Source organism: Genypterus blacodes, unplaced genomic scaffold (genome assembly GCF_046128005.1).
Source record: "Genypterus blacodes isolate CSIRO-AG114 ecotype Tasmania unplaced genomic scaffold, CSIRO-AGI_Gbla_v1 ptg000492l_1, whole genome shotgun sequence".
NCBI classification, from domain to species: Eukaryota; Metazoa; Chordata; class Actinopteri; order Ophidiiformes; family Ophidiidae; genus Genypterus; species Genypterus blacodes.
In genome coordinates this window covers 25,482-43,600 of record NW_027467251.1, presented here as the reverse complement: position 1 = coordinate 43,600, position 18,119 = coordinate 25,482, and the positions used below count along the sequence as shown (strand labels likewise).

General features: G+C 51.7%; 1 protein-coding gene and 1 long non-coding RNA gene across 3 annotated transcripts; one reads left to right on the top strand and one right to left on the bottom strand.

Annotated features, from left to right (window-relative positions):
• Nucleotides 1–240: 240 nt before the first annotated feature.
• Nucleotides 241–11,605, bottom strand: map3k7 (mitogen-activated protein kinase kinase kinase 7). 2 transcript variants are annotated; one of them, XM_076139962.1, is made up of 18 exons: nucleotides 11,398–11,605; nucleotides 10,800–10,906; nucleotides 10,576–10,686; nucleotides 10,426–10,491; nucleotides 10,271–10,316; nucleotides 8,851–8,989; nucleotides 8,375–8,503; nucleotides 7,225–7,349; nucleotides 6,467–6,597; nucleotides 6,168–6,249; nucleotides 5,879–6,003; nucleotides 5,633–5,780; nucleotides 4,726–4,806; nucleotides 2,568–2,635; nucleotides 2,192–2,288; nucleotides 2,013–2,074; nucleotides 1,678–1,793; nucleotides 241–1,582 (listed from the first exon to the last, which is right to left on the bottom strand). In XM_076139962.1, the coding sequence occupies exons 2-18, from the start codon at nucleotides 10,890–10,892 to the stop codon at nucleotides 1,402–1,404; spliced, it is 1,800 nt and encodes a 599-aa protein (XP_075996077.1). In that variant the 5' UTR covers nucleotides 10,893–10,906; nucleotides 11,398–11,605; the 3' UTR covers nucleotides 241–1,401. The 2 variants fall into 2 exon arrangements, with proteins under 2 accessions (XP_075996077.1, XP_075996078.1); XM_076139963.1 differs by lacking the exon at nucleotides 4,726–4,806.
• LOC142990251 (uncharacterized) lies at nucleotides 2,973–3,612 on the top strand. The gene is made up of 4 exons (XR_012960763.1): nucleotides 2,973–3,043; nucleotides 3,117–3,228; nucleotides 3,306–3,371; nucleotides 3,546–3,612. It is a non-coding gene; the product is annotated as an uncharacterized LOC142990251 (long non-coding RNA).
• Nucleotides 11,606–18,119: the final 6,514 nt, after the last annotated feature.

Here is an 18,119-nt window from a genome sequence, read left to right as displayed (position 1 = left end):
ATTGACATCAATGTGTTTGATTCAGATTTTTTTTTAAACCATAAGAAACTTTTTTTGACTTCTTCTTGTTTGTATCTGTTGTTACGGCGCCACCATCAGGTAGGTTGGTGTTTCCTTTGAGGCAGGATCAGTGAGAACACACAGGCCTGGTTCTGACCCAGACCGGCCTGGTTCTGACCCAGACCGGCCTGGTTCTGACCCAGGTCTCTCTGTACGTGAACAGAAACGTCACACTCCACATGGTTTCACCACCGAGTTTATTTTAATGCCTCGTTCACCGTCACAAAACAAATCTCCAATAACTTAGAACCAGTTTATGCAAATGAGTCGCCACAAAGTTTACAGACTCGTCAAGTCTAACAACATAATCGCTTGAGTTACAGTTAAAATGGCGTTTGATCAGAACCAGAAAGACATGATTGTGCAAATAAAAGGTTTGAGGAGTAAAAATCCCTCCAGACTCTGTGAGGCGTTTCTGCAGCTTTGATTCTCTGAAGTTACAAAACAAACCTCCCGCTAAAATGTGGTAAAAGAAGTCAAGCACTTCAATGCATCAATGCAGGCAAATCCTAAGGCAACGTGTGAACTAAACACAAACTCTATAGTGTGGAAGGGGGCGGAGCCAAGACACCACGTCCAATCAGACGAGTCGACCGCGTGATAGAAAAGACAAACAAACACACGCTGAAACATTCTGAGTCTAAATAAAAACAGGTTCAGAGCCAAAGACACGTTCAGAGGCGACGCCACGCTATGACCTCACTCTCTACATCAACTCACCACTCCGCCCCTCACAACTTGATTCAAGCGGCAACGCAAAGCCGTTTCCCCTGCTGTGATGATGATGAAGGTATGACGAAGACAGATTCACACCGTGACTCTCATGCTGCACGACAGGGACGCTCAGCTCGTCGCAGCGTTCACACCTGAAACCTTCTGGTGTCCATGGAAACGGTGCCGGTTGACCCACGGCTCCCAGAATCTCACTGGGAAACTAATCAAGGTTTGGGAAGGATCCAGAGCAGAACCAGAGCAGAACCAGAGCAGAACCTGAACCAGCGTCTCCACCAGGGGGCGGTGAGGAGGCGGGGCTCAGAGGCACCACGGCAACAGCTAGACCGAGACGGAGACGCCTGGGTCCACTCTCTGCACAGCGGGGGTGAAGGGGATGAAAGGTGGTTCGGTCTGTAGTGAGGAAGAGGAGGGGGAAGAGGAGGAGGAAGACGCCTCCTCGCCGTTTTCCAGAAAGGGTCAACGACATGCAGGGACGCAGCGGAGAGGACGTCACGTGTGTGTGTGTGTGTGTGTGTGTGTGTGACCTGGGTGTGGGGTAGTGATAGCAGTCATTCCTGTGTGTGTGTGTGTGTGTGTGTGTGTGTGTGCGTGTGTGTGTGTGTGTGATCAGGACGTGCCCTGTCTCTTCTGTTGCTGCACTCTGATGAGCTCCAGCTGCTTCTTGCACTTCTGGTAGTAGGTGGACAGACTCTTGTTCTCCTCCAGCAGCTTCTTGTGCTCCTGCACCAGACGGGACGTGTTCTGCTGGTCCTTCTCATCCTGGTCCAGCTCAGCGATGAGCTCCTTCCTGTAACCAGGCGACAGTCACCTCACAGACACAGTGTAGAGAGGAGAGGAGAGGAGCGTGTGTGTGTGTGTGTGTGTGTGTGGCGCTGCACTCACTTCCTCTGGATCAGCAGGGCGATCTCAGTCTGGACCTTCAGGTACTCCTGAGCCATCTTACAGTGCTGCTCAAACACGGCCATGGACTCTTTAGAGTTAGGACACGGAGCCAGAGGCTGAAAGAACCAGAGGGTGAGAGGTCAACATCATGGAGGAGATGAGAGGACCAGAGCAGCTGCCTGTCCATCAGGTCAGATGTTAGACTGGAGCACACAGAGTGATTGACAGATGTCTGCAGCTCCACAGCCTGAAGAAGCTTCAGACTGAGGTCAGGCTGAGGTCAGGCTGAGGTCAGGCTGAGGTCAGGCTGAGGTCAGGCTGAGTCAGAGGCTCACCTGCAGCTGGTGGTCCAGGGTCAGGTAGGCCATGGGGATGGAGTTATCAGAGCCGTTAGTGTCTGAGGAAGAGGAGGAGAGGGTCAGAGACACACACACACACACACACACAGGGACACACACACAGAGGGACAGACACACACACACACACACACACACACACACAGAGGGACACACACCTGCGTGCTCGTCGGGGGAGAAGTACCCTCTGCTCTTCTCTGGAGCCATCATCATCCTCACACTCGGGCTGGACGACCTGCTGCTGCTCCGGCTGCCCTGTGAGTGACGGACAGACGATCAGAGCAGGAAGTCACAACACGCCGCCTCCACAGGAACACGCCTGTGCCATATTTATGTGCTGGCGTCATGACAACGAGACCACGTTCACACCTAGAGGCCACAGCAGAGCGACACCTTCTGCTCTATTCTCCTACAGCCTTCATGTGAGGTTGCTCTGTGAGCTCTTCATCCCTCAGGTAAACAGAAGGGGGAGGAGCTGCGAGGCCTCCAGGTGTGGACGCCCCCTCTCACACACACACACACACACACTCTTACCTGGTTGGACTCGGTGCAGACGCCCGGCAGGTCCTGGACAGAGCGACGTCTCTGAGCCTCACATGTGGCTGTGGACAGACAGAGGGACACAGAGCAGTGAGAGGGACATCGGACCCTCTACAGCCCTGCAGCACATGGTGGGTGAGGGGAATACAGCCCCCCCCTCTGACACGCCTGAGGTCAGATGAAGGATCAATATAGACTCTGATCAATCAGACACCTGCCTGTCTGTGGTCACTCAAGCAGGAAGAGGACAATCAGTCACTGAGGGGTCTCACTGAACAACAAACCAAAGGTGAACAGAACCTGACAGGTGAACAGAACCAGCTGTTCACTGCAGTGACTGATTATTATTGGTGATGATTGAAATGTGAGCCTCAAGTTTAGACCAGAAGACTTCCTGTCTCCTTGACTGGCAGGAGAGGAAGTTAGGCCTGTAGGACGGGAAATGAAGAACAGGGGGACAGGAGGGACAGGTGAGGACAGAGGGACAGGTGAGGACAGAGGGACAGGTGAGGACAGGAGGGACAGGTGAGGACAGAGGGACAGGTGAGGACAGGAGGGACAGGTGAGGACAGGAGGGACAGGTGAGGACAGGAGGGACAGGTAAGGACAGAGGGACAGGTGAGGACAGGAGGGACAGGTGAGGACAGAGGGACAGGTGGAGACAGGTGGAGACAGGAGGGACAGGTGAGGACAGGAGGGACAGGTGAGGACAGGAGGGACAGGTGAGGACAGGTGAGGACAGGAGGGACAGGTGGAGACAGGAGGGACAGGAGGGACAGGTGGAGACAGGAGGGACAGGTAGGGACAGGTGCAGACAGGAGGGACAGGTGGAAACAGGTGGAGACAGGAGGGACAGGTGGAGACAGGAGGGACAGGTAGAGACAGGTGGAGACAGGTGGAGACAGGAGGGACAGGTGGAGACAGGAGGGACAGGTGGAGACAGGTAGAGACAGGAGGGACAGGTAGAGACAGGTGGAGACAGGTGTCCTCTCAAGCAGGTGGTCTTATTGTCTCCTCCTCTAATGAGCTCCTGTGTTTCTGAATCTGAGTTGAAGGAAATGCAGGATGGATGGATGAGACGTCACCATGACAACAGCAGGTGAAGGCTCCACCCACATCATCAACACGGACAGAAACAATGGGACTCTGAGCTAAGAGGAACCACCTGACCCGTCTGACCCGTCTGACCACCAGGTGGCAGCTGACATGCACCTGGATGAAGGAGAGCCTCATTGACAGGAGGTCCAGGTGTACCTGCATGGTGACGTGGGGTCAGGTGGGGTCAGGTGAGGGCCTGCCTGCATCCATAAGGGCTCCTAACAGCTTTACTCACTCACACACACACACACACACCACAGAGTCCTCACTCCCCCAGCACAGACCCGCCCCCATGGGGGAGGAGTTAAAGTTAAAGGATGTAAAGAAGAAGAGCTCAGCCTCAACGTGCAGAGGGCTCCTGCTACCCACAATCCACTGCAGCCAAGAGAGAGAGAAGCCACAGAGAGCAGAGACACGAGTTAAGATGCTGAGCAGCTGGTATCACACATAATACCACTACAGGTTCTGTTTGGGTTCTTATGGACCCAGAGGAAAGAATCAGACTGAAGGGTGAGAGGTCAGAGAGATGACATCATGACATCACACTCATGGAGTTCCTCTGTGCCACAGGTGTGTGTGTGTGTGTGTGTGTGTGTGTGGGTGCCTAACAAAGTCCTTTACATCCACACTGGCTCACTGTGTGTGTGTGTAGATGTTCTTCTTCTCCTCCTCAGGTCTGTAGGTCTCTGATGGACCCTGATGGATCCATGATCAGGTGTTAGAGCCTCTAAAGCTCCTCTACATGGAGACAGAAGTCTTCATGCAGACTCATGTGTTCACTGTTTCCCTGTAAAAATCTATTTCAGGGTCAAAGGTCAGAGGAAACCCTTTCTGGGGCTCCAACTTACAGAAGAACAAAGTCAGTGAGCTTTGGATGCAATTTGGAGGGAAAGTGAAGGTGAATATAGAGCGGCTGTGTGATGGAGCCACAAACAGACAGAGCAGACAGAGCAGGCAGAGCAGAGCAGAGCAGAGCAGAGCAACCCACAGGCTCAGCCACACCAGATCCACCTGAGCCCCCAGAGCTCCCAGAGGCCCGGCGCTCCTGTGATACCTGTGACGACGATCTTGGGAATATCCAGTATGGTGCCGTACGACGCTGTTTTACGGTGACCTCGTTTATACTGGGGACGTGCTGCAAATACACACACACACACACACACAGCAGCGTACACAAGCATGCAGACTGAGACAGACAGACAGACAGACAGACGGACACCTGGACGGCGTCTCCTCCTCCTCCCCTCTGGCTGGCTCACACACACACACACACACACACACACACACACACACACACACACACACACACACACACACACACATGCAGAGCGGACACTGGACATGCGAGGGCAGCATGCAGCCGGTCCAGGAGGCTGCAGGCATTCAGCCGGAACGCTGTGCTTAAGGGTTAAAGCTTCATCCAGGTCAGCTCAGGACACACACACACACACACACACACACACACACACACACACACACTGTCTGCTCAGCCTCTCCTCAGAGTTTACAAAGGGAGGGAAGACCAGCAAACAAGACAAAAACTGAGAACATTACACGTGAACGAGGCGCTGCTATGGTCTGTGAGAGTGTGTGTGTGTGTTAGCAAGATGACTCTAGGTTCTACATCTGTATGAAAGTGTGTGTGTGTGTGTGTGGTATTAAAGTAAACTTATCTTAGCCCACCCTTCATACTGCTGGGCCTGTGTTTACACTCTGTCACCACTAGATGGTAGCAGTTCTCCTTATCAGTGAGCTACAGAGGGATGTTGGGCCTTAGGTTCTGGTGATGTGTGTCATGGACCTACAGGAGGAGTCAGGGCAGCAGATGATGTCATCACCTGACACAATGACACACGCCCACCCTGCCTCACACAACTCAACAAGCTTGAAACCATAAGGTCAAGCAGCTCTGCTGCTCCAGAGCCTCTCCTCCTCCTCTGTGTTTTGCGTCCTGACGTTACCTGCAGGTGCAAACTGCATCTTGGGCTCCAGCTCCGACAGGTCGGCGCTCATTCGTTTGCTCTCGGACGACGCCAGGCACTGCGTCCGTGCGGGGAGGCTCTCCACACTGCCCCCTCTGGACAGAGGCAGGGACCGCAACGAGTCTCCCTGGGGAAACATAACAAAGCCATCACTACACACACACACGCACACGCACACACGCACACGCACACACGCACACACAGACAGACAGACAGACGTCTTGCCTTTGGCTTGAAGTGAGGAGCAAACTGTGGAGTGATCTTGATGGTGTCGTTGCTGCCCTGTGAGTCGCTGTGCTCCATGTTGGCGTCGCTCCTGTTGCTGGTGCCCGTGTACTCCACGTACGAGCCTGACACACACACACACACACACACACACACACACACACACACACACACACACACACACACACACACACACACACACACACACACACACAGAGAGAGAGATCAGCTCTCTGACCCAGACAGGCCGGCTCAGTGCAGCAGCCTGGTTCTGGTCCTGGTCCTGTACCTGTGCTGGTAGCAGAGTTGCTCTGTCCCTCGTCTGAATACTGGTATGGATACTGCAGAGGTTCATCAGAGTCTGGGAAGTACTGGGAAGTGGAACAAGCTTCAGTCACTCAACTTCAGTTCAAACAATCATTTGAACCTTAGAGACATAAAGAACCTGAGAGACTGATATCAAACTACAGTGTAATATAACTACACAACTCATACACACACTTCATACACATTCATGTTACATCATCACCACAGCTCCTCCTGTGCTTCATCTCTCTGCTCAGAGGAGAGCAGGAGGAGGCCACTCACCTTCATCAGGTGAGTCATGATCTTGACGATCTCCTCCATGGAGGGTCTCTGTGAGGGGTCCTTAGACCAGCAGCGGGTCATCAGGCTCTCTATGGGCTTGGGCAGGTTTTTGATGAGCGGGGGCCTGGTGCCTGAACACACACACACACACACACACACACACACACACACACACACACACACACACACACACACACACACACACACACACACACACACACACACACACACACACACACACACACACACACACACACACACACACACACACACACACACACACACACCTCTCTTAAAGACTCAAACTTGCTCCACACAGTAATTCAAAGAGCTAAATGAGTGTTGAGACAGTGAGGGAGAGGAAGGAGCGCTGGTCTTCATCTAATCTGAGCTGAAGCCCACGGTTCCTCCTGCTGCCTGAGCGTGTAATGACTCAGACAGACACACGGAGCAGAGCAGCGTGTTCAACCTGCCTCCCCAGGTCTTATTAAGGTCCCATTAGTATGCTGCTCCCTCCATCTGTCAGTGTGTGTCTGTGTGTGTGTGTGTCTGTGTGTGTGTGTGCTTCACTCCTGGAGACAAGCAAAGATTCATCACAGGTGCAGACACACACGTCTCCTCTCAGCAGGTCATAGGTGTCACACAGCTGGACCTTTGTTCCACTGAAGACTAACTGGTTCAAACTTCATGGTGTCTTATTGTGTGCAGAGTTTCTTTCTGTGTGTGTGTGTGTGTGTGTGTGTGTGTGTGTGTCTCACCGTTGTGCACAGCCCACATGATCCTAAAAGCCGGCCCTCCGATCTCATCAAAGGGCTTCCTGCGAGTGATCACCTCCCACAGGATGATGCCCCAGCTGAACACGTCACACTTCTCGCTGTAATTGCTGCCTGGAATCACAGAGGCACCACAGAAACACTTAGAAACACTTCACACACACACACACACACACGCTGATAAAGGAAGAGCTCAGTGGCGTTGTGGAGAGGAGAGCGTGGATGGAGGATGTTCCTGTGGAGGCAGAGGAGCTTTTATCTCCTCTGTGCTCAGAGAGGAGGACAGCATTAAGGGAGGCTTCATTACTGAGCCTCTTATTGCAGCATTAGAGAGCAGCTTTGTGACTCTGATGCAGAGGCGTCTCACAGAGTTCATTGTGGGGGCAGAAGGGAGAAGTTTAATTGCAGAGGAGTCGTGTCTCTGCTCCTAAAACAAGAGAGCCACTCCTGCTTCATTCATCTCTCCTCTGGTCTCATGTAGAAACGCTCCAGGCTCAACATGAACACACATTCTACACGCCCGTCTCCCCAGGGAAATAAAGCCACCGGCGCCGCTCCATTCATCTTCTGCCTGCGCCAGGGGGGAGGAGCATCAATAAGGAAGCAGGCCAGGCTGATGATGAAGCAGGAGTTCACGCCTCCATGCTGGGAGCGCCCAGCTGTGATGAAGGTGGAAGGTGACAGAGCAGAGTTTGGCCTCAGACTAAGAGCTGTGAAGATTCAGCTGCAGCTCCAGGAAATAAGACTGGGACCTGTAAGCATGTGGCAGTGACCTCTGACCTCCACGTACATGGTGTCCCTCTTCCTGTGGGACTGATGAGTGTGTGAGTTCTCCTTTATACTCCACTAACAGTGTGGAATTCACTTAACATGGCTGCATTCAATGGATTTAGGTGAATCAAATCAAATGTAATCATCTTAAGGTCAAAGCTTCCTGACCCGAGTACCCAGCCCCCCCCCCCAACATGTCATCACACACTGATCAGTCGCTGCTTCACTTTGAAAAGAGAAGAAGCGCAGAAACAAAAATGGTGTAATGTTGTGTGAGTAACCATGGTAACAAAGTATAGGTGTGGCCCCTGCTTGGTGTGTTCTCGATGGTCTAGAGAGGTCAAAGGGCAGATGCCGCTCATACTTGCCTTCAAACACCTCTGGGGCCATCCAGGCTGCACTGCCTTTGTTGTTGGTCATGTGGGTCTGAATGTCGCAGGCTGTTCCAAAGTCACAGATCTTCAGCACCGTGCCACCAGCCACCAGGAGCAGACTGAGCACACAACAAACCATCAGAGCAGGACCCCACACACACACACACACCCTAACCCCATACACCTTCACAGCTGTCTCACTGCAGCAGACGTAGCTCCTCCCTCTGACAGCTTCATCACAATCATACAATAACAATAAGAAGAGACTTTTTCAGAACCTTTGGACTGAGTCAGAATGTACAGAAACACTGTGTGTGTGTGTGTGTGTGGAGTGAGAACAGAGGAGGAGAGCCGCCGTGTAGACAGAGGAGGAGCAGGTGAGGAGGAGCGAGGGGAGGAGGAGCGAGGGGAAGAGGGGCGAGGTGAGGAGGAGCAAGGTGAGGAGCGCGGGGTAGGAGGAGCGTACTTGGGGGGCTTGAGGTCCCTGTGAATGAGCGCCTTTGGCTTCATGCCGTGGAGATAGGCCACGCCCTGGGAACACTGGAAACACCAGCTCATGGCGTGGGAGGCGGTGTAGTAAGGGAGGGGCTCAGCACCGTGCAGCACTGTGGAGGAGAGAGAACACAGGGTCACATGATCACATCAGCTCTGAGTCTGAGGCCACAATCTGGACCCAACAAGACCCGAGGCCCAGAGTGAGAGTCTGAACCCCAGAGTGAGAGTCTGAACCCCAGAGTGAGAGTCTGAACCCCAGAGTGAGAGTCTGAACCCAAGAGTGAGAGTCTGAACCCCAGAGTGAGAGTCTGAACCCAAGAGTGACCAGACCAGACAATAATAAAAACAGATATTTGATTACTTCTTCTTATAATAACATAAATATCTGCTATAATCATGATTGAAAAACCTGGATTGAAACATTACATTACATTACATTACATTACGGTCATTTAGCAGACGCTTTTATCCAAAGCGACTTACAATAAGTGTGTTCAACAAAGGTAGATAAAAGAACTTCAGGTCACAAGAAATCGTAAGCGCATTTCCTTCCTAAACCAACAGCTAAGAGCAAAACTAGAGCTAGAGTAGAAGTGTGATAAGTTAGGTACTATGATGAATGAGAAAAAAACAAAAAACAAAAGGACAGATTAGAAATGAAAGATTAGAAAACAAGAGCATCAGAAGAGTTAGGACAGAGTAGGTGATGTCCTAAGAGGGAGGATCCGGGTAGTGTTTCTTGAAGAGATGGGTCTTCAGCCTGTGGCGAAAGATGGGTAGCTGTCCTGTCCTGACATCAGTCGGGAGAGCATTCCACCACTGAGGTGCCAGAACAGAGAAAAGCCGTGACCGCATCGATCGCAAGCAGGGGCCGCTGAGCGCCGGGGCAGCCAGTCGCCTGGAGGCAGCAGAGCCAAGTGGTCGGCCGGGGGTGTAGGGCTTGACCATAGCCTGGAGGTATGAAGGAGCTGTTCCTTTCACTGCCCTGTAGGCTAGCACCAGAGTTTTAAACTGGATGCGAGCAGCTACAGGGAGCCAGTGTAGAGAACGGAGAAGGCAAGTTGTGTGGGAGAACTTGGGAAGGTTGAACACCAGACGAGCAGCAGCTTTCTGGACGAGCTCCAGAGGTCTGATGGCGGAAGCCGGGGCGCCAGCAAGGAGGGAGTTGCAGTAGTCCAGGCGGGAGATGACAAGAGCGGAGAAACAAAGCGGTGTGTGTGTGTGTGTTGTTGTTTTACACTTTGTGAGCACAGATGCTGAGTGATGTTATCAGGTGGGACGCCTCCTGTGTGTGTGTGTGTGTGTGTGTGTGTGTGTGTGTGTGTGTGTGTGTGTGTGTGTGTGTGTGTGTGTGTGTGTGTGTGTGTGTGTGTGTCTCCATGCTGTCTCACCGTTGTACAGCGAGCCGCCCTCAGCGTATTCCATCACCAGGCAGACCTGTAAGTAAAGGTCACACCGGTCAGGCCCAGGGGTCCCGTCTGAGGGTGAGTCAGCCTCTGTCTGTGTGTGTGTGTGTGTGTGTGTGTGTGTGTGTGTATCCACTCACTGGGTTGTTGCAGGACCCATACAGCTTCACTATGTTGGGGTGATTGACACGTGAGAGCTGCCGCAGCTGAACACAAGTGAGACACAAACGTCAACCTTCAGTGTGCACAGCAGTGAGGCCTCAGAAACAGGAAGGAGGCGTGAATCTCACCTCCACAATAAAAGCCTTCCGCTCCGACTCGCTCTCGATGGTCTTGATTGCCACATCTTTGCCTTTCCATTTGGCTTTGCACACGACACCAAACGCTCCTCTGCCCACCACCTGCAGACAGAGAGTGTGTGTGTGTTTACCTGAGAAACTTATACATAACACACACATACAGATGAGTGCAGCGCTGACACCAGTGCGTGTGTGTGTGTATGTGTTGGTCTCACCTCCTCCACCTCGATGTCCTCATAGTTGATCTCTTCAAAAGGATATCCTGTCGGTGTCTCCAGCATGTCGGCAGGTGGACACGTTACAGACATTACCAGCTAACTTACTGTAACACACACACACACACACACACACACACAAACGATTGGTTGAGGATGTTGTATTTCTGATTTAAGCATTGATGAGATTCTCTCTCTCTCTCTCTCTCACTCACTCACTCACTCACTCACTCACTCTCACACACACACACACACACACACACTCATCAGCTGGCTCTCCTGTGTAGTGACTCTGAGCTCTATCGTGTCCTTCTAAACTCCGGTCTTCTCTTGGTCAATCGTTCTGTCACCAAGTGTCAACAAGCGCAGAAGCTAACGCGGCGCTACTTAGCGAAGTTAGTCAAAGTGTCGCTACGTGCGGCAGCGTCCGCTACAAACTACGCAGCCGCTCAGTCTGTCTGTCTGTAGCCCTGTCTGTCTGTCTGGAGCTCGTCAGTCTGCGCGGCCCCGTGTTTGGGGCTCTGGGCTCTACCGAGCTCCTCTGCCCGAGGCCCGGCCGGCCTGGCTGCTAACGAGTGTTAGCTTCGTGAGTCCAAACCTTCGCAGTTGAGTCGTCAGCAGCGGCCCCGGACTGTGCGGACATGGAGGAGGTATCTACTGCTCATGGGCACGCAGGCAGAGAGCCGCGTCCGCGTTCGACAGCCGCCTCATCACGCCTCGGCTCGTTAGCTCGTTAGCTCGGTGCTAAGTGTGTGTTTTGATCCCCCGCAGGAGCCGCTCCGTCAGGAAGCCTGTGCTCACCGATATTCCGTCCCCCGCAAGCGTTCCGCCCGGAACACAGAGCCCGGAAACACTTTGTTTGTGGTTTCATGAAGTAAAACGCAGCAAAAGAGAAATGATTTATAATCTAACAAAGCATAAAGTGACCAAAGAAAAGAGTATTAAAGTCAGAGCAGAGCAGAATCTGCATACAGTGACAGTGAAAGCTTTCATAAGATCTAATATTTGTTTTCCTGTTGGCCTCTGATTCATTTATTTATTTTCACTTTCCTTGTTTATCCTGCTGTATTTGTTTTCCTCTGTTTGGTTTATTTGACTTTCCCATCTTGTGCTTTTGTTAAATTTCTTTTCTTATCTTTCAAATTTCATTTTCCTTATTGACTTGTTTGTTTTCCATTGTTTCTTTGATGGCACTGTTTTTAGCTTTGACTGTTGTCACTCACACACGCACGCACACGCACACGCACGCACACACACACACACAGGCACACGTGCACACACGCACGCACACGCACACGCACGCACGCACACACACACACATACACTTGTTGTTTTGGATCTTCCTCCCTGGACTCTGAAGTTCAGATGAAGTTCTGCTGACCTCTGGTGTGAGCCGAACACACTGATGTGACGTTAGGATGACATTAGTGAGGAGGGAGCAGCGTGGAGGCAGTGTGTGATGAATGCTGATGAGCCGCTCTGCTGGCTGGGAGTAATAAAGTGGATTCCCGGTGGAAGCGTTCCAAACCACCAGGCAAGCACAACTCACACTAATGAGCCTGAACTCATTTGTTGTGATATTGAACAGAGGGTTGTTAATAGCAGGAGCCGTCCCCCCACCCTCAAATAATTATTCTAATCGCTCATTTCAGAGGTGATTAAAAAGCTCTCACCTGGCACTTTCTGGGCCTTCCGGCGCCGGCGTGCAGCCCTGGCGGTGAAAAGGAAGCTGGTGTTTGTTTACTGCATCACAGGCAGATCTGAGGAGCTGTCGGCTTCTGTGTGTCTTTCCCAAATGAATGTTATACACGCCGGGAAACTACCAGCCTCCATACACACCAACCTCACACTGCAGAGGTCAACGTGCTGTGTGCTGTCCTGGCCACATGGTGGTGCTGTTGTACTTCACAGTGCTGTCGCTCCTCTCACAGGGGCTGATAGTGATCAGTCACACTTACCTGTTTCTCTGTTATATAAGGCAGAATATTTCATGTGTGTGTGTGTGTGTGCAGCTCTACACACAGAGGTTTCTCACAATTAGAATTCCTTCATTTATATTCTTCTGTCAGCCTCAGCACTCTCCTACGTGGGAAATAATCTGTTTCCTCCACTCAGTGGTATGATTGATTGCGTGGTGCTTGTGCAGCTGATGAACATTTGTCTTGTGTTTATGGCTTTTAAGTGCCACCAGCTCTCCAGGTTTGCATTATGGATATCTCTGTCCCCAATAAGACTTACATTGTTTAATTAGAGTGGGGAAAAAAAGGCCACTGTTTGCAAATATTCACCCGAATCATTTTCTATAAGTGGAGCAACTCCCCCGGCTGCAGCGAGACGAGTAAACAGCGCCGACGCCAGGGACGGCTGCACGCTCCTCTGGCAAAATCATTTTAACTTTATCTAAATGCTCCATTCACTTACGCTGAATTTATGTGACACCAGAAATACATCACCTGAAAAATAATCCCACAGGCTAATTAGTATTAGTCTGAGGAAGTGTTTGTGCAGCAGCTGAGCCGCCAGCAGAGTCACGCTGTGAATCAAAGAGCTGCACCTAAAAGAGCCTGAGTGAGTGTGTGTGTCTGTGTGTGTGTGTGTGTGTGTGTGTGCTGAGGGCGAGCAGAGTTCAAAGCACAGGTAGAGCTGAATGCATGATTCCTCTGCTCTGTTCTGACACGTGTGTAAGCCAGATGAAGGAGCTGCATCATCATGTTACATCAACATCTGTCTCTCTGCTGGGGAGCCTCTGATTCTCCTCATGTTCACATGAAATATATACATATACATGTCTATATATGGGCGTAGACCTTTTGGACTTCTTCTCAATGCATAGCCTGAACGTAAACAATGAAACTAAATGGAGAGCAAACACACACACACACACACACACACACACAGCGCTCCACCATTCCAAATGTTGCACTGCACATAAATGAATAAATCTATAGAGCAGCGAGTGCCTGGCAGCTCTGCCCTTGTCTTTAGTTGTTTGAGCCAATCAGTGCGTTGAGATTAGAACGCCTCAGAACACGGAGCTCTGAGCTCTGAGCATGGAGAGAAGGAAGGAGGCCACCGGCTCGCTACCTCTCAGCCCAGTGCTGAACAGGGACCAGAACAGGGAGCGTAAACAACAGGACCCGAGAGGCTGCAACAATTCACCCTGCGTCTGATCCGAGCCGGACTGAGGCCCCACCCCCCCGCCGTTCACCAGGAGAGGGAGGAAGCCCATTGACCTTTGTGCACGACTCCACGCAGGACCGTACATCAGGTTTGATAAGCGAGTCCCGCCCACAGACCGGCAGGCCTAAATGGACCGGACCTGAGGGGCGTGGCCGACCTTTAGGTTTGAGCAGCACTGCTACCTTTAGACTGATTGAGTCTGGCGGGGGAGGGGCCAGGACAGCTGGAGGGTGGTTTGTCCTGTGGCTGGGTGGCTCAGGCAGACGTGTGGCTCTCAGCTGGCCCACATTTTATAACTCTATATGAAGCTGGTGTTCAAAGTTGCAGGTGTAACATTTTACTAAAAGCTCAGCGGCACTGAAGTTCGTCTGAAGAGTCTGAGGCCAAATTCATCCTCCAAAGGTCACACAGCCTCAAGGCTACAGATCTGTTATCACTTTATTGTGATTCAAATCCAACGTGTTGAAAGTTTACACTTAAATACCTGAGGACCGGGAGAAATGAGGCCAGAGATCAGGCCACAACCAAGACCCCCAAGACCCCCCAGACCCCCCCAGTCCCCCCCAGTCCCCCCCAGACCCCCCCAGACCCCCCACCTGCACAGAGACCTACACTCATATGGCCTCATACCTGCATACAGCATATAAACAGCATATATTTTTGTATGTTTTCCAGGAGAACCAATCATATTCCAACACATCCCACACAGTCCAGTCCAGTCCAGCACCAGGTCTTGTGGTTGGGTTCTCCTGGGCTCCCTCTCGGTGAACAGGAGCCAGCGTCCTGTCTGAGGATTTGTTTTGGCTCTGCTGTGTGTTCTCACGCTGACTAATGACTCTCTCTCTACGCACGGAGACTTTAAGGTTATCAGCGGCCTCATACACACGATGACATCATCACACACACACACAGAGCTCCCACAGAGCTGCTGCTAAAGAGTCGTCCATCACAGCTCCTCACTCCTCCACACACACTTCAGCAGCGACCTCACTGACAAACTCATAACAGAACACAGCCTCTCTCACCAACACACACACACCAGTCACACTCACACACTCATCCAGCCTGCAGCTCACAACACAAACACAACTTCTTCTTCTACTGAGCTCATTCTTCCTCTTCTTCAGGTGTTTAGCCAGGTTTCTTGTGATGATGTCACAGTGTGGAGCTGAGCCTGAAACATGTCTAAGTTCAGCTCAGATGTGCTTAAAGGAAGTTTCCTTTAGGTGTTTAGGGTTTGTGTCCACGTGACCTTTGACCTTTAATGGGGAAGTTCTGTTGGTTTCTAGCAGCCTGGTCCAGAGGAGAGCAGACCTGCTGCTCTGTGGAGCTCTCTCTGGGTCAGAGGAGCTTGATGCTCTGCTTGGCTTCATACCTGGAAGTCCCCTCAATAATCTACTTCATGTTTTCTGCTCAGAGCGATCATTTACATGTTAGATCCACGAAGAAGCCAGCAGCAGGTCCATCAGACCCACACACACAGAAACCTGCATGATCCTCAGCAGGATGACTTCCTGCGTCTGTGGCTCAGATGAGGGCGGAGCTTTGGGCAGCAGCGGCCCGTCGGCGCTGAGCATCAAATGGCCTGAAGCCGAGCGCACAGAGGAGCAGACGGTCTCTCCAGAGGAGGGTCAGGCTGGGATCAAGGGGGCTCTGGTCAGTTCAGATGATTCCTCCTGGTGTCTGCAGGACTCCTCTGGACCAGCCAGCAGAGACTCACCCCTCCATCAGGTCCAACCTGAGCACCATCTGTCTGCTGACCACCAGCTAAGACTTGCAGGAGGAAGGCTGGGGATCCCTGCCCTTCATCTGGATGATGATGATGATGATGACGGGACTCTCTCCTGATCTGGATTCTGCAGCTTGTTGTCCTTTTACATGTGGAGTTATACAAGAAGATCCAACTATCAGCAGCTTTGACTCTGAGCTTCATTTCTACATTGATTGTATTGTTTATTGATTTCCTTTGGCTGTTTATCTTCTTTTTATTTTACTGTTCTCAAACATCAAAACTGTCAAAACAGTTTCAGGATGAACACACACACACAGACACCCACACACACGCACACACCCACACACACACACTCTGGTCACAGTCAGTTAGCGAGCGTCCCTAATAACCCCCCTTGTCTGTCCTGTGTGGACTGAATGTGGGTCAGCTGCTCCTGACTCCTCTGCTGCTCCTGACTCCTCTGCAGCGAGGAGCAGACGGGTGGCAGCTGCTTATTCCGCTCGTACCTCCGCACGGCTGATGAACTGTGACAGCTGACGCCCGAACAAGCAGTCAGAGAAAGTGCCAGTAATGAGGAGTCTGCAGCCGGAGAGACAGATGCCATCACGCTGCAGATAAACTTATTCCTCCGCTCCGCCGGCCCTCAGCGGCTCTGGCAGCTCAAAGCGCCGCTGGCTGTCACACGCGTGGTCACGTGGTCGGCTATTCTGAGATCAGAGGTCACTGTGTGTGTGTGTGTGTGTGTGTAAGGACGTCAACGTTCCACATCTCATTTCAAATCAGCAGTTAGAAAGAAATTATCTTTGGTGGTTTTCTTCTCTTCTTGTGTTTCATTTTTGTTGCCTCCCTCTTCTCTTTCTCTCTCTCACCACAGCTCAGCTATGATGTCATCCTGTAAGAACTGTACCTACGAGGTCGTTGAACTATCAACACTGATGTCATCTAAACCTCTGCACTGTACGCCCTGTCCGCTCTGTCAGCATGGCGTTAAGCGTTGAAGGGTGAGTCTGTGCGTCAGGGTGAGTCTGTGCGGTGGCGAGCGGAGGCGTCAGGGTGAGTCTGTGCGGTGGCGAGCGGAGGCGTCAGGGTGAGTCTGTGCGGTGGCGAGCGGAGGCGTCAGGGTGAGTCTGTGCGGTGGCGAGCGGAGGCGTTAGGGTGAGTCTGTGCGGTGGCGAGCGGAGGCGTCAGGTCAGCTCCACTTAGAGGCAAATTTATAGCGACGTCTGAAATTAATAAAGGAAATTGAGATTCATTTATACACGCTGGCCTCAGCAGGCACATCAGCAAAACTGTCAAGCAGAGGTCACATGCTGTATACGGCAGCTTCCTATGGAGGAGCTGAGGGGGGAACGGCTCGTTTCCTGCTGCAACAGGACGCAGCACCGCCGCATACAAACCTAAAAGCAACACATCAGCGCTTTGCAGAGAAGCTGTCAGGACTGAAAGGGCTGACAGGAGACAAACAACACACACACACACACACACACACACACACACACACACACACACACACACACACACACACACACAGGCTGGAGGAGATACTCAGGATTTAGCAAAGAAGGTGAAACATTTTTGCTGTTTTGCGTTGAAGTAAAGTAAGACAGTCAGATGAAGTCAGAGCGAGTCGTTCATGGACATCAGAAGGCTTCAGTCACTCACTGTGGCACTGATCAGCTGTCGATTCTTTGGCCCGTTTGTCTTCCTGTCCCTCTGCCACCATGGAGACGCATCAGTCAATCATTTCCCCTCGTGTGTGTTGTTTCTCTTCCTCCTTCGTCTTCACAGCCATAGACAACCACTCAGACTCAGCTCAGTACAAACAATGCACTGAGCTCCATCCAGAGGAGTCAGGATTGATTATTGATCTACATGTATATCTCCTGATGGAGACAGAGATCAGTCATGTTCCTCTGGGGAGGCTGTCAAGGTCAAGAGGTGAAATGTAGAGTTGTGGTTGTCATGGTGACGTTTCTGAGTGAGGGACCACGGTCTAACTATGTGACATGTTCAATCCGGTGCTGTGTTTCCTGAATTACCCGGGTTTCTCCTGCGGTGCGTGATGAGGCCGGGCGCTCTGCATTCCCAGTGGTAAAATGTAAATGTGTGTAAATGAAGCAAACACGCTGTAGAGAATCTATCCAGGCTCCCACAGCGTCGCTCCATCAGTCAGCAGTCACTCACACTACAACACATTTGCACAAAGTCTGTCAGAGCCCAATTCACAGCTAGCTGGGGCCAATTATCCCCTCCTGTGTGTTTCCATGGCGCCCTTTCAGACCACTGGTATTTTTATAGACTCCTGCTCTGTCAGGCGGCGTAGCAGACGCATCACAGAGCTCAGAGTGGGCGAGCTCAGGAAACACACGCTGTAATTATCCCCGAGCCCACGGAGACAAACACATAAA

What these genes read in the sequence shown, in the direction of transcription:
- map3k7 (XM_076139962.1), bottom strand. Translation starts at nt 10,892, where the DNA reads ATGTCTGTAACGTGTCCACCTGCCGACATGCTGGAGACACCGACAGGA. An exon ending in CCAGAGGTGTTTGAAGGCAA is followed by an intron (nt 7,350 to 8,374) that starts GTATGAGCGGCA and finishes GATTCCAGGCAG; the next exon opens with CAATTACAGCGAGAAGTGTG. An exon ending in GATGCAGTTTGCACCTGCAG is followed by an intron (nt 4,807 to 5,632) that starts GTAACGTCAGGA and finishes GTGTATTTGCAG; the next exon opens with CACGTCCCCAGTATAAACGA.